The sequence below is a fragment of the Colletotrichum phormii genome (genome assembly GCF_030913505.1).
Source record: "Colletotrichum phormii strain CBS 102054 chromosome Unknown BDP81scaffold_6, whole genome shotgun sequence".
In the NCBI taxonomy this organism is placed as follows: Eukaryota; Fungi; Ascomycota; class Sordariomycetes; order Glomerellales; family Glomerellaceae; genus Colletotrichum; species Colletotrichum phormii.
This window is the reverse complement of record NW_026851448.1, coordinates 1-13,439: the sequence shown is the minus strand read 5'-3', so window position 1 is coordinate 13,439 and position 13,439 is coordinate 1. Positions and strand designations below refer to the sequence as shown.

The 13,439-nt window shown below is 49.9% G+C and overlaps 2 protein-coding genes across 2 annotated transcripts; one reads left to right on the top strand and one right to left on the bottom strand.

The window, feature by feature from the left end:
• Positions 1 to 974: 974 nt before the first annotated feature.
• BDP81DRAFT_314907 (major facilitator superfamily domain-containing protein) lies at positions 975 to 2,675 on the top strand (the record flags this gene model as incomplete). Its single annotated transcript, XM_060584042.1, has 6 exons — positions 975 to 1,132; positions 1,199 to 1,349; positions 1,416 to 1,509; positions 1,563 to 1,780; positions 1,837 to 2,520; positions 2,583 to 2,675. 6 exons carry the CDS (start codon positions 975 to 977, stop codon positions 2,673 to 2,675), a joined length of 1,398 nt encoding a protein of 465 aa, XP_060447186.1.
• A 650-nt stretch (positions 2,676 to 3,325) lies between these two features.
• BDP81DRAFT_370041 (MFS transporter) lies at positions 3,326 to 5,722 on the bottom strand. The gene is made up of 8 exons (XM_060586601.1): positions 5,223 to 5,722; positions 4,957 to 5,161; positions 4,798 to 4,901; positions 4,570 to 4,742; positions 4,212 to 4,479; positions 3,932 to 4,142; positions 3,832 to 3,863; positions 3,326 to 3,778 (listed from the first exon to the last, which is right to left on the bottom strand). The coding sequence occupies exons 1-8, from the start codon at positions 5,421 to 5,423 to the stop codon at positions 3,491 to 3,493; spliced, it is 1,482 nt and encodes a 493-aa protein (XP_060447185.1). The 5' UTR covers positions 5,424 to 5,722; the 3' UTR covers positions 3,326 to 3,490.
• Positions 5,723 to 13,439: the final 7,717 nt, after the last annotated feature.

Below are 13,439 nucleotides of genomic sequence, written 5' to 3'. Positions count from 1 at the left end.
CCGGGACCACGGTTATGGTAAGGATCCAAAGCGGGCTTGAAGGATGAACGCTTTCCTCATCAAGATACAATCATTCTTCCAGTTGTCTAAACACGTGCTATGCCACAGGTATTACTCTTGGTCGCAAAATTCAATCGCAAGATGGATCTCTCAAGCCGTGATCCCGAGCCAAGTGCATCTTCTCACTCGGGAAGAGTCCCTTATCACTGCCCGGAAGACCAGAGTCGCGTCCGGGAGCTTGCCGGTGTGCCGCGGGAACGGGGCCCCACTCCGATGGACGTCTAAGACGATCGCATTCCAGCACGTGGGCATCGGAGGCCCGTGGGATGACCGGTTTTTTCCTCCGAAGGCGGAAACCCATCGTTAAGGAACGTTGACGGCCAAGTTCCGAGCACAAACTTTATGGGCTAATCAAAGCTTGTTCCTACAGCGTCAGCAACATACAGTTGTTGTCTTGACTGGAGTGAGGCAACTGCGACTCGTTTCTTCAGAGAGCACCCGCGGATTACCATATCTCGGGCATCTTCCGGGCCTTTTGGCCGTGCCGCCTTGAACATGACTTCGACTGTGGTGTTCAATTCAGGGCACGTGGTTGACACGGCGTATCGAATGGTTGAGGGAACTATTGTGTTTCCTGTAAAAGCCGATAGTTCGGTAAAATGCGCATGGGCGAAGAGGAGTCTGAATGAAAAATCGTAATAGCTTGATCCTTCGGATGTGTGGCTTCTTGACCCATATGCGTCCCAAGAACCTGGTTGAAAACAAGGATTCCACGTGGGAGCTTGCGACGCACTGGTAACAAACTTATATCAGACGTCCGCAGTACTTATACACAGGCAGTTCACAATTCAGGGAGGCTTTTGTAGCAGTACCTTTCTAAGTCACTGTCGAACTCACACTCATCCATCATGGAATCTTCGCCAGGCTCAGTATTCGACACGGTTGACGATGCAACTAAGAAGGATGTAGGAGTCATGGTGTCTTCCCAGAGTCACGATGCCTCATCTCAGGAGCCTACTCCTCCTACCAGAACCGCCGGGAAGCTTGACGTGCTGGTTCAAGGTGTGGCCTTGTTTTCTGATGGATACAATATTCAGATCATTGGATACATGAACACTGTCCTGGCTAAGCTGTGAGTCTGCCACCTGAGCGACAGCTATGACGTTGAGGACAATGTTCGACTGACACACTCTAACAGCTATCCGAAGCAAATGACGAATGCCGTGAAGACTAGGCTTTCCAACTCCATCCTCATTGGCGACATCTTTGGCATGCTCATCTTTGGTCTCTGCATTGACAAGTTTGGTCGGCGAGTTGGAATCATTCTGACCACTCTCTTCTTGGTTTTGGTGAGTTGACACCTGACGATCGACCATTGCCAGTGCAGCTGAAGGCGGTTACTGATAGCCACCTAGGGTATCGTGATTGCTACTGCTGCCCATGGAACCTCTATCGAGGGCATGTTTTGGATGATGGTCATAGGCCGTGGTGTTGCGGGTGTCGGTGCTGGTAAGCTGCCTAAGCTAGCCGTAACGAGAGCTTGAAGACTGATGGCAGTGCAGGAGGAGAGTACACCGTCTGCACTTCGCAGGCTCTAGAGTGTGCCGACAGCACAGAGGCCATGCGAAGGAAACGCGGAATGCTCGTCGCCGTTTCCACAAACGCCGCTATCATCTCTGGATTTGTCGGATCCAGTATCGTCTCTTTGATCGTCATCGCGGCTTACAATGGCCAGGCTAGTGATGGCATCTGGCGCATATGCTTTGGAATCGGGATCTTTGTCAGTCAAACCATAACAACCTGAGATACCTACGACATGGACTAACGGCCATCCAGCTTCCGTTGGCCATCTTCTTCTTCCGGCTTCGACTCGTTGATTCACAGCAGTACCAGAAACACGCCATTCAGCGTAACATCCCGTATCGTCTCGCTATCAAGTTCTACTGGAAGCCACTCCTCGGATGCTGCAGCGCATGGTTTCTTTACGACGCCGTCGTGTACCCCTTTAACCTACTTGCACCAACCCTGGTATCAGGATTCTCGTCTCAGCAGACAATGATTCAATCAATTGGCTGGTCCGCCCTCATCAATGCCTTTGCCCTTCCCGGCGCCTTCATTGGCGCGATACTGATGGACCACATCGGCCGTCGCCAAACTTACGCCCTCGGGTGGTCAATCGTCTGCGTCCTGGGCTTCGCCATCGGTGGCAGCATGATCCAACTCAACACTGTCTTCCCGCTTTTCGTCACCCTCTACGGCCTATTTCAGACCTTCCTGTCCGTTGGTCCTGGAGATTGCAACTTCCTGGTATCGAGCGAGTCCTTTCCCACGCCGCTCAGGGGCCACTTTCTCGGCTTCGCGGCTGCTGTGGGCAAGGCAGGCGCTGCTATCGGCACCACTGCGCTTAGTGCAGCGCTTGTAAGCTTTGATGAGAAGTTGAAGGGGCAGCAAGCAATTTTCCTGATTGGGAGTGGCATTTCGGTTGTCGGTACTCTATGTGTGTGGTTCCTGATCCCAGACGTAAGTTCCTCTTCGATTCTCGGTTTCATACCTCTCAGCGGCCATTTCTGACTCTTAGCCAGGCCCCCAAGCATCTGGAAGATGAAGACGCTCGTTTCAAGAAGTACCTTGAAGCCAATGGTTACGACACTAGTCAAATGGGACTCAAGGCGTGATCTGGGTCTAGCCTGTTGGAATTACTTAAGAAAGTCTGAGAAGAGGATAGGTCCTTATATCCCACCGGAAGTGGATTTAGAGTGATAAATGAAATATCAGTATGCCAGAATTAATTTGCCACTCCTTTGGCTGAAGTGAGGATAATTCAGAAGCAAGGTCGTCGTATCCTTTTCCGACATACTCGATGGGTTTCTTTCGATGCAAACAACCGTGAAGTCTGACTTTCAACGATAGTTCTCATAGAGACCGAGAGTATCCTGGCACTATTTTCTAACATTTGTATTGATGTCAGCTCAGCATATGTTCTCAACAACAGACTCACTCTGAGACTTAGAGATATTGAGAACCTTCTCTCATGGGCATTGGACCCTTGCTCTTGGCCACTGCAACGCAGCCAATGATCCGGCGGATGGTTTGAGTGCAGTCCTCGGGTGGCCGAAGTTCGACCCGAACGAGGAATCACTGGTTCTTCTGGCAGTTGACAAAGACCCTGAGCCTCAGTTCGTCAAGCCAAGCACGTACGATGCGCCATGTTCTACGATCACCTTGGGAGCGTTGGGAACTGCAGCACCCTCTTCCTGAGCTTTGATCACTCACTGTGGCTCTAATGTGTTGTGTTTGTAGCATTGGTAGTTCAAAAGGGCACATTCGGAAGTCAGGTAGTCAAATTTCAATGTGATTAGACTTCGTGGTTATTAAATTTTACACATCTCCTGGTCGCTCAGTTAGGGTGATTCCAACTACCCGAAGTACGTCTGACTTCACGTCTTCCAAGATTCTCTCTCCCGAGGTCCGTAATATTCTGTCTCTCCACTCAGTAAACATAGAAGTTAGAGGCATTGGGGTCGGCCTCTCTCTTCTTGCGGTTAGTGCGCATCAAAGCAAACCTCATTCCCCAGGCGCAGATGACAACTCCGATAGAGAATCCGACGCTAGCAAGCATGGCAGTCAAGAATCGAGGCTTGTCAGAGTCTGGCCAGAGATAGGGGGTGTAGATGCTGGCTGCGTTTCCGAGAGTATTGGCCATGGCGATGGAAACTGCCTTCTTTTCGTCGGTTTGACCGAGAACTGATGAGGTCCAGCCGAGAATCAAGTTGTTCACCTGTCAATTATTTAGTACCATGTGCGGGAAGGACTGAAGTTGTATCCACTTACGCCGTATGTAGCTCCAACAAATAGCATGATACCTGTTGCTCAATGTTAGCATTCAACTACCGAGCAAGTGTGAGAGGAAGAAGTGCTCAGGGCTTCTTACCAGTGTAACGAACTCCCATGTTTAGAGACGAAACTCCCATGACGAAACCGATGCAAACAATAAGCTTGCTAATGGTAATGTGCCACGTTCGCTCGTTGTACTTTCCAGATGACCAAGGGACCAGAACGGAGAAGAACGCGGAGAAAACGTAGGGCGGGCACGTCAGCACGAGACTGACGGTGGTGTTGTAACCGAGTGTCTTGACAACAGTCTGCATGACAAAGGTCAGTCCAAGGTTTCGTGAAAAGCATTGGATATTTTTCAGGAAGGAGGCACATACGGGCAAAAAGTTCTTGAATCCGTTCGCTGAGAGATGGAGGTTGTCCATGAGACAGAAGACCCATGTTCGCCAATCGGTGCAGGCCTCCCGAAGACCCGTCCAGACACTGGTGCCCTCGCGACGGTCCGTGGTATCGTTGTAGATTCGGGTGTGAGCGAGCTGGCGCTCCTCCTCTGTCAGCCAGCGGGTCTTGAGGGGGCTGTCGGGCAATAGGAAGAAGGCGAGGATGGCGACGAAGATGGAGACGGCTCCTTGAATGATGAAGAGCCTGCATTGGAGGCAATTAGCCAACCATTTACCCAAAATGTCTCTTTACTGTGAGGCGAAAGCGACAAGGAATGCTCAAGGGGAGACTTACCACTGCCATCCAGAAAGACTTTTAACGCCTTGCATTCCCGAGAAAATGGGAGCTGCAATGAGCCCTGAGAAAGCGCTGGCGGCCATGTTGCCAGTGTAAAAGATAGCCATGCGGGTTGAGATCTCCTTCCTGGTGTAGAACATGCTAAGCATGTAAAGCGCACCAGGGTAGAACTATCATCTAATGTCAGACAACAGCTTCATATCGAGGGTTGAACCAAATTCTTACAGGAGCTTCGGTGATTCCGAGCAGGAAGCGGCAGCCCAGCATCGTTCCGAAATCATGGCATTTGTAGGTCAACAGACTGACAATGGACCAAGCCATCATGAAACCTGGAGGTTGCCACAGTAAGTACTTCTTTCGCTCGGTGACTAGAGAGGAACTTACCAGCCATGTAATATGAAGGGCGAACTCGGTTGAGGATCATGTTGGAAGGAACCTGCCCGCAAAGGTATCCGACGAAAAGGATGGAAACACAGGTGTTGTATTGTGTGCCTTTGAGTTTGAGGTCCTTGTCCAAGTCATTGAGTTTGCCGTTAATCATCGCATTTCGGTCGAGGAAGTTAAGGAAGTACATCAACCAGAGGATGGGCTGTTTCATTTTCCGTTAGCTTCATGTGGTTCTAGGAAGAAATGTGATTCTTTTGACTTACCAGTATGTACCAGTCGATCTTCTTCACCAATGCAATCTCCTTTGGGTCTGTCTTTGTATGGGCACCGAACTCGTCTACTTTCTCAATAACGGGCTGCTTCATAAGAGCGGGGTCGTCGGTAGTCAAGACATGCTCCATCTGGTTGACGGCAACCTTCTCCTGTGGAGAGACAGGCCTCTCGCTATGTGCGTTATGCGCCATCGTTGTCTTGTGTGTTGTAAGCGTGACAGCACTCGTCGAGGGGACGAAAGATCGCCGAAGGAACAGTGACGGGCAATCGAGGAAAGAATAGGTTGGACAGATTTCCAGCCGGCGAACCGTCTTCAATGTCTAGAGTTGAAGGGTGGTTGTCCTCTGAGTCCGTGGGCTGAAGACTCAAGGTTGGATCAAGGTCCGAGGAAGCTCAGATATATACCCTCATATCCCAGCTCGCAATCACAACCCTCGTGCGGCCGGCAAGATGTTCGCAGCCATCTCCTCAGGCCAACAAGCGTGGAGCCAGATGAGCATAATCGGTGGAGAAACAACTTGCGTCCCCCATGGGGTAAATGGGGTACGACGGCTTTTCCACGAAGTGCGAAGTGCGGAGTGCGGGGGAAGGGGAAGCAGGCCAAGACTTTGGGAAGAGCTGTTCACATTCCGAACCAGGACTCGCATATTTAGTCTGAAGGCGCCCCTTTCAAGTCTCGGCGGACGGGGACTAAAATTGATTAGCACCTTGGCCTGCCTCTCAGGCTTCTGGGCTCCCGTAGAGCCAAGGTCGAAAACCAAAGTTCATTCTTACTACCCGGGATACCTCTCTCCTTCACAACCATGTCGTTGTCGCTAGATCTCAAGCTGTTGTCCGCAGTATTACTTCTTCCACGCTATCAAAGAAATGCCTGCCTGCTAGGAAGTTAGGCAATGCTTAAGGCTTCCTTACGAGTTATCGCGAATACCAGGTTCCTACGGCTGGAGGTCGGTACTCACCGCATCCCGCGCGTGATAACGCGCCCGCCATGGTGGTCCCCTGTCGGTCCCTGCCACCCAACTCACAAAAGCTTGGCGTTGATGGCGTCGAGATACATGTCTTCCATAGCGCCCCCATGCGCCTCTGCCAACATGCCAAGGTCATCGCGGAAAAGCCTTACACGGAAAAGCCTCTAAAGGTACGGAAATGTTTCACAAACATCAACTCCGTCGTATGGGAGGATGTTGGTCGTCAACTATCAGCTTCACAAGAGCACCAGGGCAATCAGCAGATGAGGTTTCTCTCAATCACTCTGGATCCATCGGAAAACCCCACAATGCCGCAGCCGTTGGGTTCCGGGAACGAATGGGAACGCACCCATCTAGGACCCTGACGAAGGTGTTCATCCGGAGTCTCAGTCATCTGTGTCCCCGCAGCTTGCCATGCGTTCGGAATATCTTTACTTGGAATCACCATGCGGACTGCTGACCCACGAGCACTGACCCCTCAATTTTCTGCATTCAACATAACGATACTGAGTGAGTGCTGGAGTGACAATAGCCGCCTCAGTCCACTGCAGCTCTCGTGTTTTCTTGTCATCCGTGTCCATTTCGGCGTTACTGCAGACGAACCCGGATCTCTCAACATGAAGGGATGGTTTGGGAATCGGCTCCCAACTCGCGCCATTGGGAGCGGCCTTGCATGGAGAACTCTCCAGGGGGTATCGTGTGACCCCTGTTTACCAACCATTTCGACGAGGTTACAGCGCAAAGAGATCCAGCATGCGACCCCGCATGATCACAGTTCCGCGAGAGTTCTACGCCTCCGTAGCATAGAACTTTGACTTCCATCAAGCTCTCACATACTTCGCAAAGGCTCTTAGAATAGAATATGAGTACACGCTATCGAGGCCGAGCAGGTATCGAGTGCCTGTATCGTCGTTAGCACACTTAGGTATCCATCTATAGCCTCGGTGATTTGGCTAAGAACACGGGGAGGGGGGGGCATCAAGAGATCATGCTTAGCCAGGAAGTCCGAAGGGGCAAACTAAAACAAATTGCTGCTATTTCCGGCATGATACTGGGGGCGCATTTGTGGTACCCAATGCAGTTGCACTCCTGGGAATCAACATACCACCTGGGAGGACGCGTAACATAGCTATGATAATTTTCGGAGCTATGGCACCGATCGGTGCTGCTGGCGGAGGTGTATTTGGTGGTCTTTTCTCTCAGCTCACGGACTGGAAGTGGCTCTTCTTCTTGTAGGCTTCACTCGTCCTTTCAAGCCTCTTACCGACTTCGTCAATGCTTACAGGTGTAGGGCGATACTTGGTACTGTCGTATTTGTACCGACCGCTTTCATTATCCCGCCAGACCCCCCTTCATCCGAGGCCTTGGTTAATTTCGATTGGCTGGGTGCCTACCTGGGTGTTGGCGGGCTGATTCTTTTCAACTTCGTCTGGAAGTAAGTTTGCCATTTCCACTGATTCTGCTACACAGTCTCACTGGTGTCGTCTCCGGCCAAGCTCCTTCAGTCGGTTGGGATGAGCCGTACGAATACTCAATTCTCATCGTCTCCGTCATTCATCTGATCGCCTTCGTCTTCTGGGAACGAAACTTTGCCAAGTACCCAATCTTGCCATTTGTCAGGCCCATCCCAGTACACTCGTTACAACGATTGTCACACTATGCCTATGAAACAATATGGTCTTACACAAGCATGACTAAGTTTGCCAAGGATATGCCAGTATAAAGGGTCTTCCACTCACTATATAGATAGTCGGGATATTCCCATAGCCACTCGTTCTTCATACTCATCAATACATCCCATTGACCCCCTACCTGATAATCGCTGCCCAACACCATTAACATATGGACCGCGCCATCGTTCCTGAGCCTCATAACAGTGTCACTTCTCTCCTTTACGTCCTTTGGAGTTTTGTTGTGGTACATGATCGTGTGGCTGCTCACCGTTCGGAATTGGACGCCCCTCCTGTCATCGGCTGCACCAGCGCAGCTACCGTAACAGATCTATCAGTTCAATCAGCCAAACAGTCAAAAGAGAGGTAATTCGCGATTCAATCAGTCAGATAATAGAGGCCGGTTATTCGAATCGTCTGAACAGTTAAAGGCTCGTCGGAAAAGGGATATTCCGGCCGCTCGATTAATTAAAAGGTCCGTAAGACCTATTATTTTATAAAAAAGATTAGTAAAGACGAGTCACGATTACCGGGGTCGAACCCCCGACTCCGAGGCTAAAATACCTCAACGAGATATAGTTAACTTTATTATATAGTTATAACGTACATGATAAGCGAGTGGGCCAGACAAGCGAGTGGGCCACCCAACCACGACCACATGACATGAAGGAGCAAATATCAACACCCACCTCATGGATTCAATCCAAACTATTCAGAGTCCTCTTCCTCAGACATTTCCTCATTGAATTGATATGTTCGCGCATTGTGACCAGTGTTCCCGCAGACGCCACATCGTCATTAGCCCGTCTCAGTCCTCGGTCGGCGACCACTACTCCGGCGCGTTTCCTCCTCTACCTGGGCTGTAGCCTCCCTCTACGACTAAAGGTCCTCTCCCTCAGCTATAGTGAGGCTTCCTCCTTGTCGGAGATGGTTTTTTTTTTAGCTCTCCGGCGTTAATTAAGTAGGTTGTTCTCCTCTCGAAGGATCTGGTTCTCGGATCTTAATAAGGCGATCTGGTGTATAAATCTACGAGCCCCCTTGGATAGATGCTCTATAGCTTCGATAATTAAAGTTGGTGAGCTGTTTTGATGACGGGAGATTCGATTCTTGATGAGTTTTGATTGAGAAGATGCTTCCGTTGGGTTGTTTGGTGTTTGAGAAGTCTATGCCGGTGGTGTTGTCGGGAGGGATCCTGGAGGCGTCGGAGTGCGTAACTTCATATTAAGCTTTGAGAGCATACTCTCTGTATTTAAAGGCACAGTTCCTGCCCCTCTGAATCCTCCCTGTATGTTTTTCTCTGTGATTGCTTGCGTAAAAGCCTTGTGAAACGCCGGGAAGAAGTCCTCCTTGGTAATATGCGTATTGCCCCGACGTATCTTGTCCTCGATTTCTCGACCGTACGCCGTTTTTAAAGGCCTAAAATATCTAATATCCAAGGGCTGGAGTAGATGAGACGAATGAGCCGGCATATACAGGGTGACGATGTTGTTCTTATAAAAAATCTCGAAATCCGCGGAGTGGTGACTTTTGTGTCTGTCGACGATGAGGAGGCGGTATTGACCTTTTGTACGCGGTCTTGTATGCCGTTCGAAGTGCCGAGCCCAGTCTAGACCTCTTTTATTTATTATCTATCCATTTTTAGACGTTGCGATGACCTAGTCGTATAGGAGACCGGATTCCGTGTACTAGGTGGAGAGGTGATATTGGCCCGTAACGATGATGTACGGCGGAACGCTGTAGCCCGACGGGCTGATGGCCTGAATGACCGTAACCCATTCACGATTGCCAGGCTACATCATTTTCGTGTTTGAACGCCTTTCGGCACTGGTCACGACCATGCCGGTTGAGATCTGGCCTATTATAAAGCCAGTCTCGTCAAAGTTGTAGATGTCTGAGTCTACGATGCCGTACTTCGCGATTGTGTTCGCCATATGTAAGAACTATGCGTTAATTGCGCCCGGATCTTCGCATTGGGCCCTCTTGTAGTCGTACTTGCGAAAACGACGCGTTCGCAACTCTGGTTGTTGCTTTACGAAGTTCGAAGCTCATCGCTTCCTAATAGGGGGCACGTCACGATCAGCGAGCAATCGATTCGCCATTTCTTCAACACCGCGAAGACGGGGAGGAAAACATCTGGCGTCCAGGTCGAGGATGTACTCAATCAGCCTCTTCTCTTCTAGTAGCGTCAAATTCCGTGAGTTGGGTGTGCTATCACGTCGTGATAACGTTCCCTCTAATCTGCGGCCTAAGGTAACGCGACTGATGTTATAGATCTTTGCCGCGGCCCGAATACTGAGATTTCGGTCTTTCTGGGTAGCCTGAACCGCTAAGTTTAATTGGGTATCTTTGTTCTGTACTGTCATTGTTTTCGATGGAGAAATGCGTGTTGTGATGATGTAGGTGGCACGATGGCGGTTGGGTGGCCCACTCGCTTGTCTGGCCCACTCGCTTATCATGTACGTTAACGTATTAAGTTAGTTAATTAATATTAATAAATAGTTAACGTGGTTGATAAGCGAGTGGATCAGACAAGCGAGTGGATCAGCCGACCGCGACCAACATATCTTCCACCCTTCATAGGCGTTACGCCACAACCAAGCATGTCATCACAAAGTAATGAAGGCCAGCTAACCTTAGCGGTTCAGGCTATCAAAACGACACCAAATCTTAGTATCCGAGCGGCATCCCGGATCTACTCAGTACCCTTCTCAACCTTACGCCATCGTCTAAGGGGAAAGTTATCACGACGCGACACTATGCCTAGATCGCGGAATTTGACTACGCTTGAAGAAGAGAAGCTAGTTGAGTATATTCTCGACCTAGATTCCCGATCATTCCCTCCCCGCATTAGAGGTGTGGAAGAAATGGCTAATCGACTGCTCGCCGACCGCAACGCGCCCCCAGTTGGGAAGCGCTGGGCTTCGAACTTCGTCAAGCGACAACCACAGCTCCAGACGCGCTTTTTTCGCAAGTACGACTACAAGAGGGCCCAATGCGAAGATCCAAACGCCATAAACGCGTGGTTTCGCCTTGTGGCGAACACAATCGCGAAATATGGTATTGTGGACTCTGATATCTATAACTTTGATGAGACTGGGTTTATGATGGGCCAGATTGCATCTGGGATGGTCGCCACGAGCGCCGAAAGGCGTTCAAACACGAAAATGATGCAGCCTGGTGACCGTGAATGGGTTACAGTCATTCAGGCCATTAGTTCGTCGGGCTACAGCGTCCCGCCGTATATCATCGTTGCAGGCCAATATCACCTCTCCACCTGGTACACGGAAACCAATCTCCCACGCGACTGGGTCATTGCAACGTCTGACAACGGATGGACAACAAACGAAAGAGGCCTAGATTGGCTCCAGCACTTTGATCGGCATACAAAACTGCGTGCAACTGGCAGTTATCGCCTCCTCGTCGTCGATGGGCATGAAAGTCACCACGCTGCCGACTTCGAGATATATTGCAAGGAAAACAATATCGTCACACTCTGTATGCCGGCCCATTCGTCTCATCTGCTTCAGCCCTTAGACGTTGGGTGCTTTGGGCCACTAAAGACGGCTTATGGTCGACAAATTGAGGATAAGATGCGCCGGGGTAATACGCATATTACAAAGGAAGACTTCTTCCCTGCGTTTCGCGAGGCTTTTGCCCAAGCTATTACGGAAAAGAACATTCAGGGAGGTTTCAGAGGGGCTGGGCTTGTCCCTTTGAGTGCCGAAAGTGTGCTTTCAAAGCTTGATATCAGGTTACACACTCCAACACCTCCAGGATCCCTCCCAACAACACCCCCTGCGTGGACTTCTCAGACGCCAAACAGCCCAACAGAAGCATCTTCTCAGTCTGAACTCATCAAAAGGAGGATCTCCCGCCATCAGAATAGCTCACCAACTTCAATTATTGAAGCTGTTGAGCATCTATCAAAGGGGGCGCGTGGATTTATGCACCAGATTGCGTTATTAAGGTCTGAGAACAAAATCCTTCGTGAGGAAAACAACCTACTAAGCCGGCGCCGGAGGGCTAAGAAAACACGTCTCAGACAAGGAGGAAGTCTTACTATAGCTGAGGCTGAGGACCTTCAGTCGCAGAGAGAAGCAACAGCTCAGATCGAGGAGGAAACACGCCGGAGTAGTGGTCGCCGACCGAGGACCGAGACGGGCCAACGGCGATGTGGCGTCTGTGGGAACACTGGTCATAATGCACGAACATGTCAATTTGCTGAAGAAATGTCTGAAGAAGAGGATCTTAAATAGTTTCAATTGAATTACTTTTCTTAGTGCTGCGTATCGGTCGCAAATGTGCTGTGGTCGCGGTCGGCTGATCCACTCGCTTGTCTGATCCACTCGCTTATCAACCACGTTAAGTTAGTTAGTTATTCAATTATTTATTAAATAAGGATTATTGTAGAGTGTTACGACCCAACATGCATGACCAAGAACAGGGCCTGCCCCGCAGGCTCGCGGCGGTTACAACACACCACATATGCAGGAGACAAGTTGTTGATGATGATGATGATGTATTTAACGTCTGGTAACAAAAGGACGTGCCGGGCGCTATGCCGACATGGTGACACAGTCTCTCTGACAGAGCCGTCTCTGACAGAGGGGGTAAGACTGTGGCCTGACCGTGTAGGTACGGGCAGGAGAGTGCGAAATGAGCAAAGCGATTGAAGCACGCGCAGAAGAGCAAGCGAAAGAGCAAAGCGAAAGAGCAAGTGAACGTCAATGGTAGGTCATGGGTGATGTGTGTCTTCAAGGTTGACCCCCTTATGTGGAGGGTCACGGTCAGACCGTCTTAAGTACAGAGGCCACGCTTATCACGTGACCGTAGCACCAAGTGTGCTGATAGGAAATGTCACACATGGTCTATACTAATCTAAACTATATTACAGGCTACCGTCTTCACCTAACGTTCCTGTTCAATGACTCGGGCAAATTTCGGAAAAGAAATTGGTCTCCTCTATCCATTCGCATAGAAGAGAGGCTCCCTTAGCAGAACCTAACAAGAAATCAATACTTGCTTTGGCCATACGTTGGCGGAGGTAGCGCGGTGTATACGGCAGCCTGCAGGGACAACTCCGCCAAAACCCAAGGTTTGGAGTAAAAATAGCCAAGGGAGCCACAATTCGTTGATACAACCACGCCACCATACAGATACCTTTTTCATTAGCAGCATTGAGCACAACATGTAATTATTAGGGTCGGCTAAGCGAAAGTCCCTACACAACTGCAGAATGTCGCACGTAGACGTACGGAGGTAAGTAATTATACCTCCACCTGTTTCTTCACCTTTTTCCTCATCTTTTTCCTCACCTTTTTCCATCTCCATTTCGCAACATTCAGAAATGGCATATCAGTGTCCCAAGAGCAACAAAACTAATCATCTTATTGCCAAGACAGTCCTACAATGGACAACTTGTGCATTCTGTTCCCAAAACCTTTCTACTATTGAAGATTTAGTCATTGACCTTACTGCGGATGACGACTCTAACACCCAACCCTCCACATTGCTTTCAGCCGTTAAGCAAGAGTCACTTTACGTACCAACGGCTATGAACTTCCTCCAA